Genomic DNA, 27,017 nt, shown 5'->3' with positions numbered 1-27,017 from the left:
AGAAGTTTGCTGTACCGCAGGGGACTGTTCCTTTCCCATCTTCAAAAATGTAATATTACACTTAGTAAAGCAAAACCACAAATTCCATTTACACTGTAGCCGTAAAACAACTAAACACCACAAGGCACTTCTCAGTTTGGGATTGTAACAGGCTGGTTGGCTGTGAAAATCTCTGGCTCATCGTCAATTTTAATATAGCACAGTGTGAATAGTAAACTCTATTACAGGACCACTGAAATAAACCTAGGTATCATCAGCATAAATAAGGAAGGTGACCCTTTTTTCTAAATAATGTAGCCAGGGGTAAGTTTTTAGGTGAGGATTGAGAGAAGGTCAGTGAAAGAGAATTGGGATCAGCAGAGGTGACTGTAGCAGAAGATGCTGGATGTGTTGCATTTGGTAAAGCAGGAGTCATGGAATTACATGTGGACAATACTACTGATGTGAACTGTTGTAATGATACACTGGAGAACAAAGGGTGACCTGGTCAACTGTATCAAATGTGGCAGAGTCTGAGATAAATGCAGAGGCTCAACGCTTTGCATTCACTATCACAAAGAATGCTGTCAGTAACTCTGTAGAATGCAGTCTCAGTGCTGTGTGAAACAGATACCAGACAAAAGGGGTTGGAATGCCAGGTTGAGGTGTCAATGACATATTCCAGACCCCTAGAAAAGGAAAGAATTGAAAAATGCTAAGTCAAGTTGAACCAGTTCTGACTGGTTTAAAATAGCCCAACAATTAAGAAAAGGTTAGCTATTAAATGCAGTGATAGTGACAAGAATAATTGTCTGCAATTTGTACTACTATTAAAACTAAATGGGGGAAGGGTCTGCAAATTTAACAATCATAATTTCTACAAAAAAAGGGAATGTCCTACCTTAATTGTGCTCTTTAGAATTCTAAGCTTGTGCAATTTTTCATTTATGACTGGATTGTCACATCTCTTTTGGAAAGACCTCTTGAACTCCTGTTTGGTGGAAAGGCGATGCTCTCCTAAAGGAGACACACTGGCGTTCTCCAGCGCCTTGTACAAATCCTGCAAAGAGTCCCCTGTTTCCTCTGGCGCGGGTTCTGGCAAAGAATTAATTTGGATGAATCTAGGATTAGTGAAAGACTGAGAACATCATTCTCACTTCAGAAAGTGCCTGATATAATCCTGGTTGAAAAGGAGAGAGATTGAAAACTGAGTTAGCCTACAGACTCCAATTACACTAGAATATCTTGGCCTGTTGATTCTGCATGACAATGCTTACCATAAAGAATTTAACTAACAGTTTAGAATGAAAGGAACTGCAATCTGAAATAAAAACAGGAAGTGTTGGAAATGAAGACTTGAAACATTAACTGTTTCTCCCTCCACAGATGCTGCCTGACCTGCTGAGAATTTCCAGCACTTTCTGTTTTTATTAACTAAAAGCTGAATGGACATACTAATGTTTGATTCATTGGTACATGAATATGACCAAGCTATAATCACTTTGCAGTCAGATTCAAAACCATCAATGACATTTGCAATGCTAGGAAAAGAAACTCTGCCACAAAAACAATGAACCAACTTTCTTATAACAACAGAGAAGGAGGCCATTCAGGCCAAGGGTCTGTGCCAGTTCCCAAGGGCAATCCCATTAGTCCCATCCCATCTCTCCTTACTTCCCTATATGCTGTCAACTCATTCTCACACATGCTCAGCAGCTCCCCTTTAAGTCTTTTTGCTATTAACCTACACTGAGGGGTAATTTACAGTAGCCAATTAACCTACCAACACATCTTTGGGAACTGGAAGAAATTGGAGGAAACCCACTTGGAGAATGGTCAAACTCTGCACAGGCAGCACCTGAAGTCAGAATCAAACCTGTTCTTTACAGGTGTCTGGAGCAGTACTAACTCCTGTGAACTGTGCTACCACCCTACTTTGCTAGCTAAAAGTTATTCAACAGATTCACAGCAAAGATTATTTTCAGTTATCAATACAAAAGCCATGACAAACTACAACCTCACTAGCTTGGGTGACGTATTGAATCAGTGATTGCTATTATTTTATTATTTTTTAGTGCATTGTGATAGCTTCATTGGTAAACTATGAAGCTCCTGAGAACTTCAAACCTGAGGCATAATCTTGAACACATTTTTTCTGTTTCTCAGTGAGACAAATAGGTCGCAAGCAACACAGATAACCATATTATATAGGTGCAGTCAAAATCCTCTGACAAAACTCTCCGTTGCTGATGTGAAGTTACACTCGGACAAACAAATCAAATTACGGCATCATATCGGTCACTTCAGTGTGGAATGAGGTCCAGGCAAAGTATGAGGAGAGTATCTCAAAAGCAATGAACAACTATACAACACCAGCCAATCACTACCTTTAAGCGATAGGCATTAGAACCCGGGTTAGTTATATATTAATCCACAAGACTACTGAGGTATTTTAAAATCTGAAAGCAATCTGAAAAAGATCAAAACAGTACAAATGAATTGCAAAAAAAAAGTGGTAACAGTGAATGGGGAAAATGGGTTGAGAGAAAATAACAGGATGATTTTTAACCCCAAGATATCAGAAGTTGGAATAGTGTGATAGAGCAAGGTAAAATTGTGACATATTATGTCTTCAACATCTTTAGGTACTCAATTCCCTTGAGCCAAGACTTGAGTGCCAACTAGTTAAACTTTTTTAAATAAATTTCAGAATGGGGATCACGAGTCATGACTGGAAGAGACATCAGTTTTCCTTCAACACGTCTGCAGTTGAAGACTGCATGTTGCACGTGTCACATAAGAAGATTTTTCCTGATCCATCAATTCCTATTCTGGATCTTCAAGCAGTAGGATCAATCACCAGGAGAGCAAGAAAACTCTTGCTTTTTATGTTAGAAATATCACAGGGAGAAAAAGAAGCAACACAACTTGCTTAAAGTATTTCTCCTCTTAAAAAGTACTGACCCTCTTTCAAATGGTGTCAGAATACTAATATTGAGTAATTGAATATTGAAACAGAAAAAGAATGTTTTAAATTTGACTTAACAACAGCCAATTGCATTTATATGGTGCACTAAATGTCGAAAAACAATTCAAGGCACTTCATAGACAAGTAGAGGTTCAAAAATGGCAGGCTGCCAAAGGAAAAATTAGGGAGGATGACTAAAAATGTAAAAAAAAACCCTGTTATTTAGGAACATTTTAAAAGAGGTAAGTAAAAATGGGGCCCAGAGAGGGGCCTCAGTAGTTATCACAAGGCTGCTAATTATACTGGTGACAGGATGGAGGGTTGCACAAGACACTAAAGTCAAAGGAGGGACTGTTTAAGGAGGTTGTGGGGTTAATTATAGGGACAGGTGGAGAATGGCCACAAAGAGATTAAAAATAAGGGTGATAATTTTGAATTGGAGGCACCGGGGACAGGAGTTAATACAAGTCAATAAAGACAGAACCCTGGAACTGGTACAGGATAGGATACAGGTATCAAAGCTTAATGTAAACAAAGAGAGATCACCCCAGGGACACTCTAAAAGCTGGGACTGTGAGAAAGTGAAGCAGAATGTTTCAGAGGTGGTGATCTTTTTGAAAGCAGCAAAGAAGGATTCAGGGGAGTCTGGTTCAAGCCAAAATTCAGGATTCTTTACGTAGATTGGCAACCTTGGTAAATGCTCCAGTTTTGCATGGAGTAGCTGAAGGAAATTTGTGCTTCTGGGACTCCATACTGAATCCACGTTCAAAAGGCAGGATAGAAAGCTGTAAATACCAATGATTAGTGTCCATTAAGGACCATTCTCATCCATCTACTGTGACTAATGACAAATTACATGCAACTTGTATGGGTTAAAGCCAAATCCTGCAAGGTCATGTCGTGCTAATGAGCTGTAAATTTAGGATACTTACACATACATCAGTTATCTATCATCCCAAGCACGCACTGATCCTGAGTAGGATTAAACATCTCAGTGATTACATGACAACTGTGGTGAGCAGCTTGATGTGTTCTGTCAAAGTGGAAAATAACCCTAGAGCTCAGTAATTGCACAAGCACATGATCAACAAGATTCTTTGCCCATTAGGAAAAGCAAATAACTTGTTTGAAAGTAACTCCCAACATAAGGACCATTACCGTGACCCGAAAATGCAATATTTTCAATGTCTACAAACTAATATGTAAGTGATCAAATTCAAGGTTAATACTGTGCCAAAGCACCTCATTAATAACTGGTTCAAAAGTATATAGATTATTTCCTGTTGGACAAATGATTTTGTGATGTTAGGAATTAACAGTGGAGCATTTAGCTGGGGTTAAATCAAATGCAAGCTATCAGGCCCATTTATTTCAATGTTAAAGGGTAGTTATCATTTGCAGCTATTAATTACGGAAAACCATCATGGTTGATTTATATGAGTCAATTTTAAAATGATTAAACAGCTGCACCACAGAAAAGATGATGTGCCAGAACAAAGAAGATGGATTATCAGACCTTAAGGTCAGAACTTCAAACACCACACCCAACATTTGTCATCAATGCCTATAGTTTGTGCAGGAGCTGGTTGGTGGTTTTGAGGAAAGAGAAACCTTTGTTTCCCTAAAATCTCTAAATAATATTTGTAAAACAAAGGATAAAAGTATGCTTACGAAATTTTGAATCTGTAATTTGTTTTGTTGAATAAACTGCTAAATTCCACGTTACAGCAACCCATTCTGTTTCACTGTGAGTTATCTTTGAAAAGCTTTACATAAAAACTTGGCTGAACTGGGTAAAACATTGTCAGTGCTGGTGATGCAAAGCATGAGGATGTGTGTCCTTCTTCTATGAGCAGAATCCAGTGCACCATACAACAGCTCATACCCTGCGAGTTCCAATTCAACACCAGGTGGAGGTGAAGGAGACTGTCCCTGACTATTATTCATCCAGCAAAATACCATAACACATCCCTAAGTTGCACCTGTACCCAGTAGATTCTAACCCTGCCTCTCCATTGTTGAACATATAATCATTAACCCCGGAGACATCTTTCAGGTCAAATTCAATCACCTGCAAATAAGCACAGGGATTGCAATGCATGATTACTCCAAGCGTGTTGACTGCAATGTAGGCTGCGTGCCAACTTAGTGTTGCCTGTTTTTAATAATGACTTCAGCATTGAGCCAATGTTAACCTTAGCTGGCTGCATCAGTCACATGCCAAAAGCGAAATTGGGTAGTTCCATTTAAAGATGTACTACCTATAGTTAGCTTGTGCCTTTTAAAGGGGTATTGCATGAAGGCTGAAATAATTGCTGGTGGTTATGCAGGAAGTGAATTTGATCTGGGAAATGTCAGATAGTAACACAAGGTGGATCCACTGGAGGCCTCGATGGAGGAGGAGGAGGAGGAGAAGCCCTGCTTAGAAGGGTGGGTAGAAAGTTCTCCTGATGCATGAACGAAAGGCAGTAGGAGGAGATGGCCATGGGGCTCTAAATTGAGAATCAAACTCCAAGTAGCCAGATGTATTGCCGCAGGATTTTTAAGTTAGCAAGATAGAGAATGCAACTTCAAAAGCCTCATCCTGCCAACTGCACCCTCTGCCTCTGACACAGCTCCATGCACCAAACCCCCATTGCTCATCTACCAACAATCTCTGTCAGTCAGATCTCATTCCTAACATTCAAACCCTTAATTTCAATCTTACAAACACTGCACTGTGGCTATCCTCACACCCACATCTAATAGCCGGTATGTAATGTCAGGGATTCAACCACCACACTCACATCACTGAAAACTATTGTGTGATACTGATAAATCTTCACCTCTCTTGCAGGATGAGGTGGGGCACAACTGGGCAATGTGGGAGTGACATGGAAGGGCAGATGTGTTGTAATCCCCTTGGAAGAAATGTCCTTTGTCATTATGGACTATGCTGTTTCTGAGAGTATGGCCAGAAGTTGAACATATCATCATTAATCCAGGGGATGCAGCCATCAAAGACGATAGTGTATTCTTATTTAACCTCTGTTTCACTTCCCCTTCAAGCAATATGCTTCTCTTTACAGGCTGCGGATAGTCTTTGGACCTCTTTCTTACCCTACTGCATACAAATCGACTTGAGCCTGAGCCTTCTTCCTTTCAGGTACTCAAGAAAGTCCAACCCAGCCAGGAAAGACAGAATAATGATGAATGCACCCTGTCATTCGGCTTCACACCCATGGCCACCAGCTCAATTCCTGACAGTGAGCTTAATTTAGGGAGTAGCAAAGGTTTGGGCTTAACAAACGGTAAGATATGGGGCAAAGTGGACTTCAGCAAGAACAGTGGGCAAGCACCAGGGTGCAAGAACACTCAAGTTCTGCTGCAGAGAAATCTGACAACAACTTTGACAGGACATTCTCCAAGACATGACTAATGGTATAAACAAAGAAATGATTGCTGCTCAGCTTTGGATTTTTCTTCTACTTTGATCTCCTTTCCACCACAGTTGACAGGAGAAGCAAATCTGTTGGTTCCATTTCCACCACTTCTGTTCTCACCCCCCTCTCTCACCCACAACAAACAAAGGACTCCCCTTATCTCCACCTTTCATTCAAGCTGCCTCCCCGATTTCTGGCACCAGACACATGATATACCAGACACATATTCTCCTTCCCTTCCCTTTTTGCATCCCAGAGACACCATTCCCTCTGGAACACTAAGGTTCATTCCTTCATCTCCATCACTATCTTCTCAAGCCACCTCTCCACCCAACTACTGGAGATACAACCTTCTTGTTGTCCAGGACCCCAAACACTTATTCCAGCTGAAGCAGTGATTAATCGGTACATCTTCCAATCTAGTGTACTGCATTCAGTGCTCACAATGTGGCCTCCTCTACATTGGGAAAACCAAGCACAAATTAGGTGACCATTCCATTAAGACTCCTTTCACTCTGCCGGAGTGGCTATGAGTTAGCAGGCACCTGATACTTTAATTCTCCGCTTTGCCTTAACTCTTCTTTGTCTTTGCCTTCTAATTTGTTCCAACAAAGCCCAATGTAAGCTAGAGGAACAGAGTCTCATCTACCATCTGTGCACATTGCACCCTTCAGCACTCAACACTTAATTCAACAATTTCAGATGATTGGACATTCCAGCCTTGTAGCTCACACTTCCAACATTTATAGTTTTCTTTTCTCTATCCTGGTAATTTCAGGTTTCGTTGTCAGTCTGCTTCTCTGGCATTCAGTACCAGATGAGGTGAAACTTCCTCCAACCAAATATTAAAAAGACCCCCCTCCCCTTCAGTCCTATCATTAACTGCTTCCCCTACCCACTGACTCCATCTCTCCCTATTAACTGTTGGAAACTAAACAAGACTACTATCACCTCCCTGCCTATGCTTCACCTCTCCCTTTCACTTTTATATCCTGGCTATCTTCCCTCTATGCTCATAGTCCTGATGCAGGGTCTCAACCTGAAACATTGACCATTCCTTTGCCTCCACAGATGCTGCTTGACCCGCCGAGTTCTTCCAGCAGTTTGTTTTTTTGCTATTCACAGTCTTGGTGTCTTGTGTAACCCTGAGTAGAACTTCAGGCCACACATGGATGTTTTTTATATGACCACCTATGTAATGTTGTTTGACTCTGCTTGGTGGAACAGTTCAGATACCAGTTAAAAGTCAATCATATTTGTAGATGTAGTCACATACAAGCCAGACTAGATATGGAACATCAACTTTACAGCTGTTCCTGGGTTACGAACGACAGATTTGTGGACACCCCTACATATGAGCAAGCTCCCATAATATTATTAAATCCAGAAGTCCAACGTACAGACATACATATGTTCATTCCGACTCTCTCTTCACTTTTGGTAATTGTTCTTTCTTGTCAGTCTTTTGTGCCTTGATGTCTTTTATTACAGTACTGTGCAAGTATGGTACCCACATCAAGTGATTTTTGTGCATTTTCCGACTTACAAACAAAAATGACTCAGGTATCTCTGTAAAAGCGTAACACATTTGTTACCCAGGTACAGCCTGTATTCCCAAAGGCTATCAGTGATCCAGATGGGTTTTCATGGACATCATTACTGACTCTAACCTTTTCATTCCAGATTTATTTAAAGAACAGATTTAAAGAACTGACTGTCATGGTGGGATTCAAACTCATGTACAGGCTTCTTATCACAGTGATACCAGAACCCATTGTTTAAATGAAATTTTAGCTCATTATTTAGGGAGATAAATGTGGGGGACATAACATTAAAAAGAGACATAAAAAATAAATACTAAAGATGGAATGAGGGAAGGTGATTGATAAACAAATCAATTATAGAAAAGACGAAACTCCTGGTTCAGATGGATTGCATTGGTGCAAATTTTAAAAAAAGAGAAGAGATTAAAGAGACACTGTTTCACTGTTTCATAAGTTACATTAAAAAAAATTTGAAAAGGAAAAGGAATCAGGTCAGAAACTGACATACAGCCTAGGTGGTTCCTGTATATAGTGAGAAAGAACAGGCAAAGAAAATTATCGATCCCTTAGTTCAACTTCTGTAATGGGAAAGATAGAGGAATCCTTGAATCCAAAAGGATGGACATGTTTGATCATACCTAGTGAATTGTTTGAAGAACTGACAGCTACATTAAATGTGGATGATGCAGTACATATAAGTCTTTAGGATTTCCCTAAAGCACGTAATAAATAACTCCAGAATATTTATAACTAAGCATAAAAGATGTGCAGTCAGGGATGAAAAACAAAATAAATAACAAGCTCACTTACAAACAAAATCTCAAAGGTGATCATTCAAATTATCAAATAGTGGAGGGCAGAGGGTGGTGGGAAACAGTGGTCTACCTAGATCCAATGCTTGATTTGGACTTGAGAGTTGGAAGGATGTAATGTGAGCAGGATCAAAAACAGGAAGGATTAATAGACACAGAGTGGGCATGAACTTATGCAAGAAGCTCAATTTAGGCAAGAGTGAGCTGGTATATTTTGGTAGGAAGAATGTGGAGGTGGAGGAAGTGTATACAATGCAAGGTTTGTGTGGAGATGAGGGTCAGATTGATCGCAAGGTTGGGAAGCCCAGGATAAAGGGTCCCCAAATGTGCTGCTGTTTTGAGTTAAAGAGTTCCTTTGATTCATTTTTGGGGATGGGCTTCATGCCCACAGACAGCTGAAAGGCAAAGCAGTCTGTTTTAGAAGCACACAGCCTATGAGGGCAAATAGGTGTAGAGGATAACGAAAGGGGCTGTGTAAGTCCTGAACATATGGTGGCGGAGAGTGATTCTGATCGTCAGATGGAGGGAAGCAGTTGGTGATCATGATAATTGTCAAAGGTTGGAATGGGGGAAGGTGGAGTTTTACTGGGCAACTTGTTTAGCCTGGAAGGATAATTCCTGCAAAAGGCACTCAAAGCACTTCCTAAGATTCAGCTCTTCTTGCCTCTTTTCAGTTCCCCTGAGCTCAAGGAAATCTGACTGGAACAAGGTAAATTTAGAATGAGTATTAAAATGGAGGGATACAACTTTATTCTTGATGACAAGCTTAGTTTCCCTGAGTGGATTTACCTGGCACTGTTAAGACTTGAAATGTGTGGGTTTGAAGTGGGTTGGGTTCCAGTTTCAGAATTTTTGCATTTTTATCCTTGACATAACCCCAATCTACCCATTAGTTGGAGTCAAAATTTAGCCTAAGTACATAAATAGGGCAGAGGAAGAGAAAGATTAGAAGTGCAGGTACAGAAAACATAATAAAGGTTAATAAAGAAGGCAGAAGGGCTCATTTCTATAGGGATTGAATTGAAAGACAGAGCAATTATATTTGATATGTATAAACCTGAATAGACCACATCCCCCTGGGTATTACAGACACTAACTGGTGTTCATATTATGAAAAAACATAAGAGGCACTGGAGAATGTGTAAAACAAATGACCCGAGTTATAACAAGAAGTTGTAGCGACTCACCGCACCGGCATTCGAACTGGCTCCCAACATCGCGACGTCGTCGGAGGCCCCGATCCAAGATGGCGCAGGGCCCTCCTTCTTCCCCAGCGTTGGGCTGGGAAAGCCTGTGCGCGGGGAGGTCAGGTGACCCGCGCGTGACGTCAGCGCGGGAACTGTAGCGCGGGAAGTTTTCAGCTATTAAAGCCGCACTGCGCCCTGGGTCTGCATTCAACCTCTGATTTTGAAACCAGCGACTCTGTGTCTTCATTTCATAGTGTGTAGCTAGCCGCTACAAGGTTATACTATTGGGAAAAAGGCCTCTTTTCTATAGAAAAAATGAGATTGAAGGATGACATGAAAGAGTTCTTTATGATTACAATATTATGGATCTAGAGAAAACACTTCCAGGTGGTAGAGAGCGGCAAGATTATGGAATTTACTACTGGAAGGAGTAATTCAGATGAAAACCAAAGATACATTTAAGGGGAAGCAAGATTCACGCAACAGAAATGTTTTATAATGTAAAAGATATTTATTGGAAACCAGTCAAGGCTGATCAAGTAAAAACACACCTGTCTGTGGATAACAGGTGCTTGATATGGGATATAGTTGCACTGTACATGTGATAGTTCCAATGGATTTGGAAAAATGGATCAAACCCTCCAAAAATGTATAATAAATTAGCAATCTCATCGAGGATCTTCATAAAATTGACAGAGATGGGAAATGGGAATATTGCACACATATAATTTGAATTGCTGTTCTCAAGCTGATACAGCTGTAGTGCTTTAATTTCTACCTTCTCTCGATGTTATGATACAATGGAGATAGATTTTTCAAATTTTGTTCTGCGAGTACAAAAAATTCAATATTACTCCTACACAAAGAAAGCAATCAATAAAAATCAGACTTCTTGCAGTGGCTTGCAGAAACGACTGTCCTTCAGAATCAGTGGTTGTCTCATCGAATTGACAACACTGCCCCTCAATGCAACTGTGCTGGTGGTGCTTCTTCAACACCTAAATCTCTGAATATATCTATGCTGATTACCTCAACTATTCCACATTCCATAATCTATTACTTCCTGGGCAAAAAAGGCTCTTCTGAACATTTATTGGCTTTATTACTAACATTTCTTTTTACTGTGGGGAATTTATAGCTTAATCTGATGTCCACACAAGTGCATCCACCAGCAGCAGCCACAAGGTGGTGAAAAGCAATCTTGCTTGACTTGTTCTACTATGCAGCCCAAGGGTGCTGAGCTCAATTACACTATGCCCAGATCAGGTATGCGTATTGCTCAGTTTCCACCCTGTCTGAAATTCAACACTGCAAAGATAAATATTTATGTGCCTTCCTCTTACATTTCAGTTCCTATTGCTAGAACTAGAGAGGAGTATTTTTGTAAAATGCAAACCAAATCACATTCCAAAGAGCAGTCAAGAGAAATCAGAGTGGAGATGGCCAATTAAGCAGAAACTCGGTTTACATAATATGAGAGTTTCAGTGCCATGAATCTCCCAGTGTGTTGCATGCAATTTTACAAGCTTACTTAGTGACAAAAATGAATCAAGATCATCACATCAATTCATTTCCAGCACGTATAATTATAACTGGCAATGTGCTGAAAATGTACTTACATGTTCAGCATTATTTAACGAATCTGTTCCAAACTTGCAAGTAAGGCACGCAACTCCATAACTGCTCAACTTGATGGGCGTTATGACAGATTGTTAGTCTACTTCAGGCCAAGTATTATCTTAAACAAACGTGGAATGCAACAGTAATAGCATGCTACTTTAACTGACGGTCATATTAAAACATAAGACAAAGCACTGAATATTTCTTAAAAGCATGACTGAAAATCTATTAGAAAAATACATTTGACTGAGATAATCTAAGTGACAACACAAAATATACTTCTGAGTTTCATTTCAGTTATAGTTACTTGTACTATGTGTAAAGGAAGCTTTTGGTGATTAAGTTATTTCAATCCCCTCTTCCCTCTTAATTGAAATAGGGAATAACACTCCTGCTGCTGTGTTGAATTAGTAGTGATGGGGGTGGGGGGGGTTGTGGGGCATTGGGGAAAGAGGGAACATCATAGAATTATTGCAATTTAATTATAGAACATAAAACACTATAGTACAGTACAGGCCCTTTGGCCCACAATGTTGTGCCAACATTTTATCCTGCTCTAAGATCTATCTAACCCTTCCCTCCCACATAGCCTCCTATTTTTCTATCATTCATGTGTCTATCTAAGAGTCTCTTAAATGTCCCTAATGTATCTGCCCCCACAACCTCTGCCAGCAGTGTGTTCCACGCACCCACCACTCTCTGTGTAAAAAAACTTATCCATGACATCCCCCCTAATACCTTCCTCCAATCACCTTAAAATTATGTCCCCTCATGTTAGCCATTGTCGCACTGGGAAAAAGTCTCTGACTGTCCACTCGATCTATGCCTTTTATCATCTTGCACACCTCTATCAAGTCACCCCTCATTCTCCTTCTATATATACATTCAGTGTAATAATTCATTACATTCTCTGTTTAAAAAAAAACTTAAGTTTGGAGGAATCTCTGATAGTGTCCAATGCATGATAGGGCAATACTTCTGAGTTAGTATAAGACATAATTAACACCAATTTCTGGACATCTTTTGCATGGATTAATATTTGAAATGATTTCTGGGTAGGACAGTTATATTCTACTGTATTTGAAGGTAATCAACAGAATGAGAGTGTTGGGTATTGGATTGTGGAGATATGTCTTGAGCTGAGGAAGACCTATATAGCACACTGTTCATATTGTTACAGAACATCAAAAGGTCTGAACTACAAGGCACAACAATCACGTCAGTCATGTGGAAAAAATACAATTTCTCCAACTCTATTTTTAGAAATTACTGACCATTGTATTGTCTAATAAAGTTACCTGTTATATCACTTGTATTTGTTTTCTCATGTGAAGCAGCTGAACATACTGACACATTGAGGTTGACCTTTTTGAAAAATGTTCCATTCCCATTCTGTACAGGAGGGTCCCTTGATTCAGATGAGCCTGAAGTATGTCCCTCTCTAAAAGACTGCTTCTTATCAATGGAAGGAACTCAAGGTGTATTTGCCTTCACTGTCCTACCCAGAAATCATTTCAAATATTAATCCATGCTAAAATATCCAGAAATTGGTGTTAATTATGTCTTATACTAACTCAGAAGTATTGTCCTATCATGCATTGGACACCATCAGAGATTCCTCCAAACTTAATTTTTTTTTAAACAGGGAAGGTAATGAATTATTACAGTGATTGTTTTATGAATGTTACCTGAAGTTCAAGAGATGACAATTGTCAGTTGCTTTCTAAGTACTTACACAGATTAAATGAAATGTTTTAATTACAGATAAGTACTCCACAGGTTATAATATTGCAAAGCCAAAGAGGTTAAATGAGCAACAGCAAATGCAGGGTTTGACCTGAAACATTGATAATTCCTTTCCTCCCACAGATACTGCTCAACCCGCTGAGTTCATCCAGCAGATTGTTGTTTTAAAATTGAGGTGTTACTTAACAGGGAATCAATGTGGATTAATGAGCACAAGGGTGAAGATGCTGCAAATATGAATACAGGCGGCAGAATTTTGGATGATCTCATGTTTACAGAGAGGTGGTAGGATGCCATCAGGAGAGGTTTTGAATAGGTAAGTCTAGAGGTAACAAAAACATGGATAAGGGTTGCAGCAGGAGATTGACTATGGCAGGGGAATGCTGAGGGCTATTATGTGAATGTATATTGGGGGTCCTGCTGATGGCACAGATATGTGGACCAGAGTTCATTGGACCAAATAATGACCAAAGATATGAACAGTTGAGTATGCCCTCAGATAGTTGCTGGGAAAAGAGATGACGTTGGTTGCTAGGGAACAGAGATTTAACAGGGACTGAAGATAACGGCCCAGATTTTGAGAGCTAATAATTCTTTCAAACAAGTTGTTGTTGGCCTGGCATATCAATCAGCAATGCTCAGAGTAAGCTGAAGCTCTTTATCAAAAATCTGACTTTTTTTTCCAGTAATTTGGTAGTTTCCTCAATAACCATGAAAAAGGCTTGAGGAGGGGCTGCTCTATTAAAGAAATCTAAAGACGATTCAACAAATAGTATTCACAGTATGTTTGAATCAAGATGCAGGAGATTTGAGCAAAAACAGAGAGACAATTATTCACATATCTCTGAAGATGACAGGACAGGTTAACAGAACAGTTAATGAAGCATATAGGATCCTGGGTCCTCTGAGTGAAGGCAAAGAGTATGGGGTATGCTTTATCTATGTAACGAACTAATTCGAAGCTATCTGGCATGTTCTGTACAATTCTGGGTCCCATGTTTTAGGAAGGACATAAAGGTGTTTGAGTGGTTACAAAAGATGCTTGTTTCGGGATAAGGGATTACAGATGTGTCAGTGAACTGAAGCAGCCAAAGATTTTTGCCTTAGAGCAAAAATAAGGAAGTAAACTAGCACAAAATATAAAAGCAGATAGTAAAATTTTTTTATAATTATATAAAACAGAAAAGTGTGGCTGCAGTGAACATAGGTCCCTTGGAAGATGAGAAGGGGGAGTTAATATTGGATAATGTGGAAATGGCCAAAGCTTTGAACGACTATTTTGTGTCGGTCTTCACAGTGGAGGACACGTCTAACATGCCAAAGAGAGATATTATGGATGTGATGGGAGGTGAGGACCTCGATACAATCGCTGTCACTAAAGAGGTAGTGATGAGCAAACTAGTGGGCCTAAAGGTAGACAAATCCCTTGGTCCTGATGGGATGCATCCCAGGGTACTGAAAGAAAAGGCATAAGTTATAGAAGACTTGTTTGTGATAATTTACCAAAATTCTCTAGATTCTGGGCAGGTCCCGGCGGATTGGAAGACAGCGAATGTCATGACACTGTTTAAAGAAGGATGTAGGCAAAAGGCAGGTAACTATAGGCCAGTTAGCTTAACGTCTGTAGTTGAGAAAATACTTGAAGCTATCATTAAAGAAGAAATAGCAAGACATCTGGATAGAAGTGGTTCCATCAGGCAGACAGCATGGATTCAGGAAGGGCAGTTCCTGCTTGACAAACTTACTGGAGTTCTTTGAGGATATAATGAGCGCAGTGGACAGAGGGGAACAGGTGGATGTTGTATACTTGGATTTTCAGAAGGCGTTTGACAAGGTGCCTCAAAAAAGACATCCATAAGATAAAGATGCATGGAGTTGGGGGTAATGTATTAGCATGGACAAAGGATTGGTTAACCAATAGAAGGCAGAGAGTTGGGATAAATGGGTGTTTCTCTGGTTGGCAATCAGTGGTTAGCGGGGTGCCGCAGGAGTCAGTGCTGGGCCTGTAACTGTTTACGATATACATTAACAATTTGGAAGAGGGGACCAAGTGTAGTGTATCTAAGTTTGCTGATGACACTAAATTGAGTGGAAAAGCAAATTGTGCAGAGGATGCAGAGAGTCTGCAGAGAGATATAGATAGGTTAAGTGAGTGAGCATGGGTCTGGCAAATGGAGTACGACATTGCTAAATGCAAAGTCATCCACTTTGCAAGGAAAAATAGATCAGACTATTATTTAAATGGTGAAAGATTGCAGCATGCTGTTGTGCAGAGGGACTTGGGCGTGCTTGTGCATAAATCACAAAATGGTTGGTTTGCAGGTGCAACAGATTATCAAGCAGGCAAATGGAATGTTGGCCTTCATTGCTAGAGGGATTGAATTTAAGAGCAGGGAGGTTATGCTGCAACTGTACAGGGTACTGGTGAGGCTGCACCTGGAGTACTACGTGCAGTTCTGGTCTCTTTACTTGAGAAAAGATATACTGGCTTTGGAAGCGGTGCAGAGTAGGTTCACCAGGTTGATTCCTGAGATGAGGGGGTTAGCCTATGAGGAGAGATTGAGTCACCTGGGACTATACTCGCTGGAATTCAGAAGAATGAGAGGCGACCTTATAGAAACACAAAATTATGAAAGGGATAGATACGATAGAGGCAGGAAAGTTGTTTCTACTGGAAGGTGAGACTAGAACTAGGGGACATAACCTCAAGATTTGGGGGAATTGATTTAGGGTGGTAATGAGGAGAAACTGCTTTTCCCAGAGAGTAGTGAATCTGTGGAATTCTCTGCCCAGAGAAGCAGTAGAGGCTACCTCATTAAACATATTTAAGGCACAGTTAGATAGATTTTTGCATAGTGGGGGAATTAAGGGTTATGGGGAAAAGGCAGGTTGGTGGATCTGAGTCTACGGCCAGATCAGCCATGATCTTATTGAATGGTGGAGCAGGCTCAACGGGCCAGATGGCCTACTCCTGCTCCTATTTCTTATGTTCTTATGTTAAAGGTAGTGAAGAGAACTGATAGGAGTGTTCAGGTATTATAGTTAAGACAAAATGTTTATAGTGGCTATTACCAAAGAGGACAGGATTAAGGTTGATAGCATATGGCCCAGAGCTAACACATGAAGTCTTTTTTATATGACAGGTGATTAAGATTTGGAATATACAGCTTGAAAATGTGGTGAAAGCAGACTTAACATTAGCTTGCATATGTACTTCAAGAAAAAGGTATTGCAGGGATATGGAAAACTGGAAGGGGAGATGGATTAACTGGGTAGTTTTTTGAAAGCTAGGGTGTGCACTCAGTGGACTGCACTCTGCATTTCCCCCACCTCTGTGCTGTACAATGTTGAAACATACTCAAGGACAGATTCAACTGATGTCCTATCGCCACACTGCCACTCCATTGCTAAAACTAATTAAAGGGCATTTTAAAGTCATGGAATTTCACAACCAGCAGTCAATTATTGGACTGCACATCTGAAAATAATGTTCGCAGCTTCTGGAAAAGCCAAAGAGAGGCAAGACTGGTGCCCAAAAGGGAAGAGGAATTCTTTGTTGGCACCTGTGCTTTGGAGGTGGGGTGGGGGGATAAATACATAGAAGGATATAAAGGAAACAACAGAAATGACCGCAAATACAAATAGGAAACACAGCTACTGATACTTATCTGCTATACAATGAACACAGCAGAGTGCTCAAGTGTGTTTGAGGCAACCAGCTCAATCTCAGAAATTTTTCAGTTTGAAAGCTGTGATTCTGACTGAATTTAATCAGAAGATACAAATAATGAAAGAACATGATGGGGCACTGCAAGAAACTTCTTAAGACAGTGGTAGAGATGGTGATTTTGTAGTGGGGAATGAAATAAAGTTTCTTCAAAATGATGGGAATATAAGATCAATAGACTAATTTATAAAGGAAATTAAAATGCCACACTTTTCAATATTTGTAACTTTTTAAAATCTGAATTGTAAAGGCAGAAATTGAGATTCATTCTTTGGGCAAGTGGCTAGAATAGCTTTTTACAATTTGATTTAATTTATTCCAAAATTTTTGGTAGTTGGAGTCAAACATAAAAACAGAAAGCTTCTTACAAGATTTCCCAGCAGAGCTAAAATAGTATTGCTTTCTTCTGTTCACACGGTGCCCTTAGTAGACAAGGCCATATGAGCAAAAAGCCAATGGAATATTGGATTTTATAGCAATAATACAGAGATACAACAGTAATTTCATATGGCACCTTAATGAAGTCACAAATAGACTATGATTTACAGGTCAGGATCTGAGCCTGCCTCCATCTATACCCTGTAGGAACACTAGGAGGAGAGGAATAAAGAACTGTAGTAATGCATGGGTGTTTGACACTGCGGTAGATTTCTGTTGCTTTGCCACATGGTGGTTACTCATGACATGGGAAGAAAACATGACCACATTGTGATCATTCTTCCCCAGAAGTCATTAACTAACTGTGATTTATGGCACAATTCTGGGTATGAAACAACCTCTTCCCTTTTTGGCTCTTCAACATATAAATCGAGAAAAGTATTCCAAAAGCATTGCACATAGGTAGAAGAAATTTGCAGGTCATACTGGAGGAGTGTTAGGTGGATGGAGATGGGAGACAGTGGGAAGAGGAGGCTGGGAACTTATAAATGAAAATTAGTTTTTCTTGGGTGAGATGTGATAATGGCCATTTCTGGGTCACTTTGACTGGGCACCTCCAGGTGTAATCCTTCCTTGTGCATCTGACGTGACTTCTACATCATTCCAACATAAGTCCCTGAGCAATGATCCTCAGGCTAGGCTGTCCCTGAGTGACTATTCTCAGTCACTCCTGGGACACCAAGATGTCCACAAACCAGTGCCGTTTTGAGACCCCTGTCAGGCAAGTCACATACTTACGCCTCATCTTTCACTGGTGCACCCCACCCCCACCACAACATGACAATGTGTTCCTGATCTCACTCTTGACCCATTGATCTCAGAGCCAACTCTCACCTTTCTCCCCGGGCTCATGATGGAGGCCCGATTTTCATCACAAATTCTCCTCCTCCTTCTCACAACTACTTACTTTGCTCACCTATCGCTTGCCAGCTTCTGCCTCACCCCTCCCACTCTCCTCTTTATACTGGCTGTCTCTGCTTTACACTGTCCCTCTCCCTCCACAGATGTTACCTGACCCACTGAGTTCCTCCAGCAGCTTGTTTTTTTCCCTCCAGATTCCAGCATCTGCAGTCTTTTCTGTCTCCTCTCTACCTTGCTCACCTCTATGATATCGAACATAGAACATAAAACAGTACAGCACAGGAACAGGCCCTTCGGCCCTCAATGTTGTGCCGAACTAATTAAGCTAATGATGCCTAATTAAATTAATCCCTTCTGCCTGCACATAGTCCATATCCCTTCATTCTCTGCATATTCATAGAGTCATAAAGCACAGAAACAGGCCCTTTGGCCCAACTGGTCCAGGCCGACCAAGATTCCCACCTAAGCTAGTCCCATTTGCCTGGATTTGGCCCATATCCCTCTAAATCTTTCCTATCCATGTACCTGCCCAAATACCTTTTAAATGTTGTTAATATACCTGTCTCAACCACTTCCTCTGGCAGCTCATTCCATATACTGACCACTCTCTGGGTGAAAAAGTTGCCCCTCAAGTTCCTATTCAATCTCTTCCCTCTTACCTTGAACCTATGTCTTCCAGTTCCTGACTCCCCAACCCTGGGAAAAAGACTGTGCACATTCACCCTATCTATGCCCCTCATAACTTTATACACCTCTATAATTTTATCACCCCTCATTCTCCTACGCTCCAATGAAAAAAGTCCCAACCTGCCTATTCTTATGCCTATCTAAGAGCCTCTTCAACGCCTCTATCGTAACTGCCTCCACCACCACACCTGGTAGTGTATTCCAGGCACCCACCACTCTGTGTAAAAAAACTTGTCCCATACACCTCCTTTGAACTTTCCCCCTCTCACCTTAAATCCATGTCCTCCAGTATTATACATATAATGACCTCAGGTTCTGATCCTCACCTACAACTGCTGGCTCCTTCTCCTCACCCTGTCAGTCTGGACTTGACCTCCATGCCTGATACCGTATTTTGGACAACCGAAACATGCCACAACCTTTTGATGACCATTGAAATTTGTAATGGCATGCCCATGCCCATGTTTATGTCCATGCCCATGACCAATACCATGACCAATATGCTTGTGGGCCTGCTACAACTACTAACCGGACCTCTTCGGGGCACTAGGGTGGGGTCACTGGCCTGCCCAGTGGCATGATGTGTTGGAAGTAATCCCATTATTTCTAGTTAGTCCTGTTGTGAAATCACAGTAATGTCTGCCCATGATTTATTGTTTCCACTGTGCCAAAAAAGTGGAGAGTAAACTGATTTTGCACATTACTTCAACAAACAGTTAAATATTACATTGATCATATATTCTCTTGTGGAAGGTGTTAATTTTATGATTATGATCCTCCTTGTAGGCATGATGTGGCAGGAGGTTAATGAATAAGTTTTACTTTAACTCTGAAGTACAAGCTTTTCTGTGGACCAAAAACAAATGTCTTGTCTCACATTGTTGTTCCAAAATGTGCTATATCACTCATCTTAGAGTCATAGAGTAATACAGAATGGAAACAGGCCCCTCAGCTCAATTCTTCCAAGCCAACCAAGATGCCCATCGAGGCTAGTTTGATTTGCCCATATCCCTTGAAACTTTTCCTATCTATGTATCTTTTCATGTCTCCTACACTCTGAGGAATAAAATCCAGCCTGCCCAGCCTCTCCCTATAACTCAGGCCCTCGAGTTCTGGCAATATTCCTGCAAATCTTCTTTGCACCCTTTCCAGCTTAATGATGTCTTTCCCATATTAGTCAGGCAGTTTTTAATGCCTGACAACAAGTTACCACTGACTCTGTATAGGTTAGCTTCTAATAAAGCATTCCTACTTTTTGCTTATTAAAATTACACTGCAGGAACAATATAAACCGTGAAAAACTGTACAGTTTTTCATTATCACAACAAATCCCAAGGAAAAGCAGTGTGAGAATCTCAGCTGCATTAATCTAAGGTGTGAAAACTAGCTGGTTAAAAAAATGGTAATTCACAGCTTCTGTACAAACCCTCACTGAACATTTTAATCAGACTCGGCAAGTCTCCGTCTGGTGAAGCTTGCAGTTGCTGAAAAGAAAACAATTTCCCTAAATGTACAAAATCTCCACACACAACACTAGGTGGCAGTCTCACCACTTCTGTGAGGAAATGCCATATTATAAGGAACATATTTGACCAAATATTCCAACAGAACTTACCTGTTCAAAATAACAATTCAAACATATAAACTAAACAATTTGGGTTCCTATTTTGAATACATGCTACTCCTGTCAGGATTAAAGGCAAGGGTAACAAGCATAAGGAACCTTGGTTTTCAAGGGACATTAGTGAGCTGGTTAAGAAAAAGAGAGAGGTGTATAGCAGGTATAGGCAACTAGGAACGGATGAGGTACTTGAAGAGTGTAGGAAATGTAAGAAAATACTAAAAAAGGAAATCAGGAAGGCAAAAAGAAGACATGAGGCTGCTTTGGCAGATAATGTGAAGGTAAACCCAAAGGGTTTCTACGGGTATATTAAGAGCAAAAGGATAGTAAGAGGCAGAATAGGTCCCCTAGAAGATCAGAGTGGTCATATATGTGTGGAGCCTCAGGAGATGGGGGAGGTCTTAAACAGTTTTTTTGCATCAGTATTTACTCAGGAAACTGGCATCGTGGATATGGAAGGAAGGGAAACAAGCACCAGTGTCATGGAACATATAGAGATTAAAAAGGAGGAGGTACTTGATGCTTTACAGCGAATAAAGGTAGATAAATCCCCAGGGCCTGACAAGATATTTCCTCGGACCTTGAGAGAGACGAGTGTAGAAATTGCAGGGGCCCTGGCAGATATATTTAAAATGTCCTTAGCCACGGGTGCGGTGCCAGAGGACTGGAAGATAGCTCATGTTGTTCCATTGTTTAAGAAAGGCTCGAAGAGTAGACCAGGTAATTACAGGCCAGTGAGCCTGACATCAGTAGTGGGTAAATCATTGGAAGGTGTTCTGAGAGATAAGACATATAAGTATTTGGACAGCCAAGGGTTGATTAAAGATAGTCAGCATGGCTTTGTGTGTGGTAGATCGTGTTTAACGAATCTTGTGGAGTTTTTTGAGGAGGTCACTAAGAAAGTAGATGAAGGTAAGGCTGTGGATGTTGCCTACATGGACTTTAGTAAGGTCTTTGACAAGGTCCCACATGGGAGATTAGTTCAGAAGGTTCAGTCAATGGGTATCCATGGTAAGGTTGTAAACTGGATTCGAAATTGGCTGAGTGGGAGAAGACAGAGAGTGGTTGTGGATGGTTGTTTCTCAGATTGGAGGCCTGTGACTAGTGGTGTGCCTCAGGGATCTGTGTTGGGGCCATTGTTGTTTGTTGTCTATATCAATGATCTAGAAGATAATGTGGTAAATTGGATTAGTAAGATTGCGGATGACACTAAGATTGGAGGTGTAGTGGACAGCGAGGAAGGCTTTCAAAGCTTGCAGAGGGATCTGGACCAAATGGAACAATGGTCCAGAAAATAGCAGATGGGACTTAATGCAGACAAGTGTGAGGTGTTGCATTTTGGAAGGACAAATCAAGGGAGGATATACACAGTAAATGGTAGGGCACTGAGGAGTGCGGAGGAACAAAGGGATCTGGGAGTTCAGATACATAATTCCCTGAAAGTAGAGTCACAGGTAGACAGGGTTGTAAAAAAGGCTTTTGGCATCCTGGCATTTATAAATCAAAGTATTGAGTATAGGAGTTGGAATGTTTTGGTGAGGTTGTATAAGACATTGGTGAGACCAAATTTAGAATATTGTGTGCAGTCCTGGTCACTGAACTACAGGAAGGATGTCAGTAAGATTGAAAGAGTGCAGAGGAGATTTACAAGAATGTTGCTGGGTCTTCAGGAGTTGAGTTACAGGGAAAGATTGAGCATGTTAGGATTTTATTCCTTGGAGCGGAGAAGAATGAGGGGAGATGTGATAGAGGTTTACAAAATGATGAGGGGCATAGACAGAGTTAATGCAAGTAGGCTCTTTCCACCTAGATTAGGAGAGATAAGTACGAGAGGACATGGCTTTAGGGTGAAAGGGGAAAGGTTTAGGGGGAACATGAGAGGGAACTTCTTCACTCAAAGAGTGGTGGGAGTGTGGAATGGGCTGCCATCTGATGTGGTAAATGCGGGCTCGCTCTTAACTTTTAAGAGTAAATTGGATAGCTACATGGACGAGAGAGGGGTATGGGCTGGGGGCAGGTAAATGGGATGAGCAGAATAATGTTTTGGCACAGACTAGAAAGGCCAAATGGCCTGTTTTCTGTGCTGTAGTTTTCTATGGTTCTACTCAGTCACCTATTTCCACATCAGACAAATCTCATCAGCAGCATTTGCTGAGCCTCAGTGATACAGGCAAGTGGAAGAGAATTGTTTGTTTTGATGTTCAATCTGATGGATGGAGACAAAGCCGCACAGTTTCCCCTGGCTACTTCCTCCATTTGAAAACCCAATTAATCAACAGCAACAGAAAATATGGATGCAATTGCCTCTCTTTTGATACACCATGTTATTTTTTCACATTATTCCTGTTCTTGGTTCTTTTGTAACGAGAAATTGGTGGGTGAGTGGAACCAAAATCATCAGTGAGATGCACAGGGTGCAGTCCTTTCAGGTTCCTGTATCGTCACTGTAAGTGTGTGACATTTGCTGTCATCTATATGCGTTGCAGCACATCATGTGGATGTCTCCTTCAATGTCCCCTCCATCCTATTTTCTGGGCTGTGATTCACGTTTGGCTACGAGTCCGCAGACGTCAGTTGTACCTGGGACAAAGTACCTATTTCTCAAGTTAACATACAGACTGTTGGATGTGCCTGTTGATCATGGGATAAGGAGAATGACATAAGAACAGTTGAAGGTCATTACACCCCTTACACTTGCTCCACCATTCAATAAGATCATGGCTGATCTTTTCTCTCATCCCCATTCTCCTGCACCAATCCCATATCCCTTGATTCCCTTGTTAGCCAAATGTTTGCTTCAAATATACTTAGCAACTGAGCCTCCACAGCTCAAAGTGGGTCGGGAATTCCATGAGTTCACTACCCTCTTGGTGAAGAGATTCCTTCACATCCCTATCTTGTATGCATGATCCCTTATTATATGACAGTGACACCTGGTTCTAGACACCCCAGCCACAGAAAACATCATTCCTGCATCTACCCTGACAGGACTCACATGAATTTTAAATGTTTCTATCACACCACCTCTCATTCTGAACTAGGTCCAGTCTGTTTAATTTCTGCTCACAGGAAACCCATATCCCACCACACATCCATCCCAGGAGTCAATCTGATGAACTTTCATTACACTCCTTACATCCTTCCTTAAGTAGGAAGACTAGACCTGGACACAATATTCCAGGTCTGGTCTCACTCGGGCCCTATATAATTGCAGTAAGATGTCTTTACGTTTGTACTCCAATCATCTTGCATTAAAGGCCAACATTTTTCAATCTCTCACCACTTAAAAACATTCTGCCTTTATATTTTTCTGACCAAAGTGAATGATTTCATATTTTTTCACACTGCCCTCATTCATTTAGTCTGTTTTGATATCCCCTTGATGCCTTTCTGCACTCTCATTGCTGCACACACTGTCACCCAGCTATGTATCATCAACACTCTGGGATATTTTAACCCTTGATCTCCCCATCCAAATCATTGATACAGATTGTGAACAGCCAGGGCTATGGCATCAATCCATGTAGCACCACACTGTTGACAGTTTCCCAACCCAAAAATAACTAATTTATTCTATTGTTTTCTGTCTCTACAAATCCTGAATCTGCTCCATATAACCCTGAATCCCAAATGTTCTAAGTTTGCTTAATAACCTCTCATGTGGCACCAAGGATGTCATTAAGCTAAAAAGGATGCGGAAAAGATTCACGAGGATAGTACTGGGACTGGGGGGCTTAAGTTAAAATGAGAGGCTGGATGGGCTGGGACATTTTTCCCTGGAGCAAAGGAGGCTGGGGGTGAGCATATACAGGTGTATAAAATCATGAGGAGCATAGATAAGGTGGATGGTCACTGTCCTTTTCCCAGGGTAGGAGAGTCTAAAGCTAGAGGACATTGATTTAAGGCGAGAGGGAAAGTTTTAAAAGAGACTTGAGAGGCAACTTTTTCACACAGAGAGCGGTGGGCATATAGAACAAGCTGCCAGAGGAACTAGTAGAGGTGGGTACAATGTTTAAAAGATATTTGGACAGGTGCATAGTTAGAAAAGGTTTAGAGGGATATGGGCCAAATGCAGGCAAGTGGGACCAGCTCAGATGGACATTTTGTTCGGCATTGATGAGTTGGGCCAAAGGGCCTGTTTCCGTGCTGTATAACTCCATGACTCTATAACCTCATTAAAACCATTCAGGAAGTAAATATACACTACATTCACTCGTTCCACCTTTTCTGCTCATTACAATCTCCAAAACCCCAACTTTAATAAATTTGTCAAACATGATTGTCCTTTCATAAATCCGTGTTGACTCTGCCCAATCCTATCACTATTTTCCAATTGCCCTACGACCTCTTTCTTAATAATAGAATCTAGTCCTTTCTCTGCTACTGGTGTCAGGCAACAGTATCTGTGGTTCTCTACTTTCTCTCTCCTTCCTTTCTGGATGGTGAAGTTATTTTTGCTACCTTCCAGTTTGGGGGAACTGTTCTAAAATCTATGCAATTTTGTAAGATGACAACCAGCGCATCCACCAGGCGACTGAGTTTGCTCTGGTCTCCATTTACACACATACTCCTGTGCTTTCCAGCATGGTTTGCAAAATCCTTGAGTTTTCCTTCCCTTGTAAAGAAACACAGGTCTAGAAATTGCTTCATACAACACCAACAAAAAAAACAATAAAAACAAAAAGTACTGGGAACACTTAGCGGGTCAGGCACCATCTGTGCAAAGAGAAACAGATTCAGGTGGAAGATGTCAACTGTGCAGTTGAGAATTGGTTTAACTTGGAGTAAATTGCATCATTTCTGAGATTTCCGGGATTGTAATTTGCCTTAACACCTTTTTTATGGCATAAAATGTATCTGTTTCCAGTGTGATTTCCATCCTCACTGGTCTGAAAACAACGATAGTGCATGTTTGCTCTCAGAACAACCAGATCTAACTAATCCTACTTCCCTTGAATCTGTGCAAGTTAAAGACCCAACACCCAGACAGTATTCTGTCCTCAAATGCAGCCTAGCACATGTGCCTGGACTGCTGCCGCTGATCTCTGCCACATGTTACAGTTTGCTGCTCACTGTTGCATTAGGAAAATGACCAAGTTCTATGCTCAAGGAGTGGAGACTTCATCTGCTTTTTTCTTTGGCCCATAGATGCAGGCAGGGCAGGGGCAGACATGGCATTTTCCAGCAGTGCTACCCATGCCCAAAGTGTAGGCATCCATGGACTGCACTTGTGTCCTTAAAGAGACCTCCCTGGCAACTTCCTGCCAGAGTGAGCCTGGTTGTAGGCCTGGACACTGATGGCTGCTTGCGTAAGCAACATGGATTCGCGGGGCACTTTTCTCCAGTCTATTCAGGTCCTATGACCAGGATGCAGTCTAATTCCACAGACCTTGCTCTCAATCATTCCTTGATATTGTATGGAGTGAATTGAATAAGCTAAATACAGGCTTCTGTGATGGTGTTGATCTCAGGCAGATCCCAAGGAATATTATCACTTGGCACCTCTGGTGGCCTAGTCTTAAGCACTGACATGCTGGGCCCTGCCATCAGTTTTAAGCTGCCAGGTAAGTTCTGAGGCAATCTATTTAATATGATTGTAATGTTGCACAAAACATTGAAGATGCCACCTTAGCCTACGTAGTGGTCAAATCTACCAATACTACCATTGACAGATGGATTCCCATAGGGCGGCTGGTGAGCATGAGGTCAAGTAGATTCTTCCCCTTGTATTGGTTAAGTCACTAACTACCGTGGAGCCATCTGGCAGCTCGGCTGAGCCAGGTGTGGTGCTACAAAGCCACATTTGGTAATGAATACTGAAGTCACCCACCCAGAGCACATTCTGTGCCCTTTCTACTATCAGTGGTTCTTCTTAATGGAGGAGAACCAATTCATCAGTGGAGGGAGGATGGTAGCTGTTAACCAGGAGATGTCTTCCTTGCATGTTTGATCTGATGCAATGAAAGCTCCTATGGTCTAGAGTCAATGCTGCGAGGCTCCCAAGACAACTCCCTCCTTTCTGGATATCACTGTGCTGCCGTCTCTGGTGGGTCCATCCTGCCAATGTACTCAGGGATTGTGATGGAGCACCCAAGTTATCTGTATGGCATGATTCTGTGAGGCTGAGTGCATTAGGATGTTGCTTGACCAATCTTTTGGGACAGTTCTCTCAATTTAGACAGCAGTCCCCAGACACTCGGAAAGAGGACTTTGCAAGGTCGACTTGGGTGCAAGTTGCTCCACTCAGTCTTCCATTTCAACCCAGTGGTTATGGTAAAACTTACTGCAGGTAGATGCAGAGTTAAGGGTACAATCAGATCGGCTATGATTCTATTGAATGGCAGAACAGGTTTGAGGAGCCGTGTGACCTACACATGCTCTGAATTTGTATGTTTATATATAACT

General features: G+C 41.2%; 1 protein-coding gene across 2 annotated transcripts in view; it reads right to left on the bottom strand.

Moving 5' to 3' along the window:
• cnksr2a (connector enhancer of kinase suppressor of Ras 2a) overlaps positions 1-27,017 on the bottom strand; it is a 371,916-nt gene that overhangs the window by 11,507 nt on the left and 333,392 nt on the right. The window contains exon 22 of one of the 2 annotated variants that reach the window (XM_052013677.1): positions 881-1,074. The exons of the other annotated variant lie outside the window; for it this stretch is intronic. Within the exon in view, the coding sequence (XP_051869637.1) occupies positions 881-1,074 (194 nt within the window). The remainder of the gene's footprint in view (positions 1-880; positions 1,075-27,017) is intronic. 2 annotated transcript variants of the gene reach the window in all.

The sequence above is a fragment of the Pristis pectinata genome, chromosome 4 (assembly GCF_009764475.1).
Source record: "Pristis pectinata isolate sPriPec2 chromosome 4, sPriPec2.1.pri, whole genome shotgun sequence".
In the NCBI taxonomy this organism is placed as follows: Eukaryota; Metazoa; Chordata; class Chondrichthyes; order Rhinopristiformes; family Pristidae; genus Pristis; species Pristis pectinata.
This window is presented reverse-complemented; position numbering and strand designations above follow the sequence as displayed.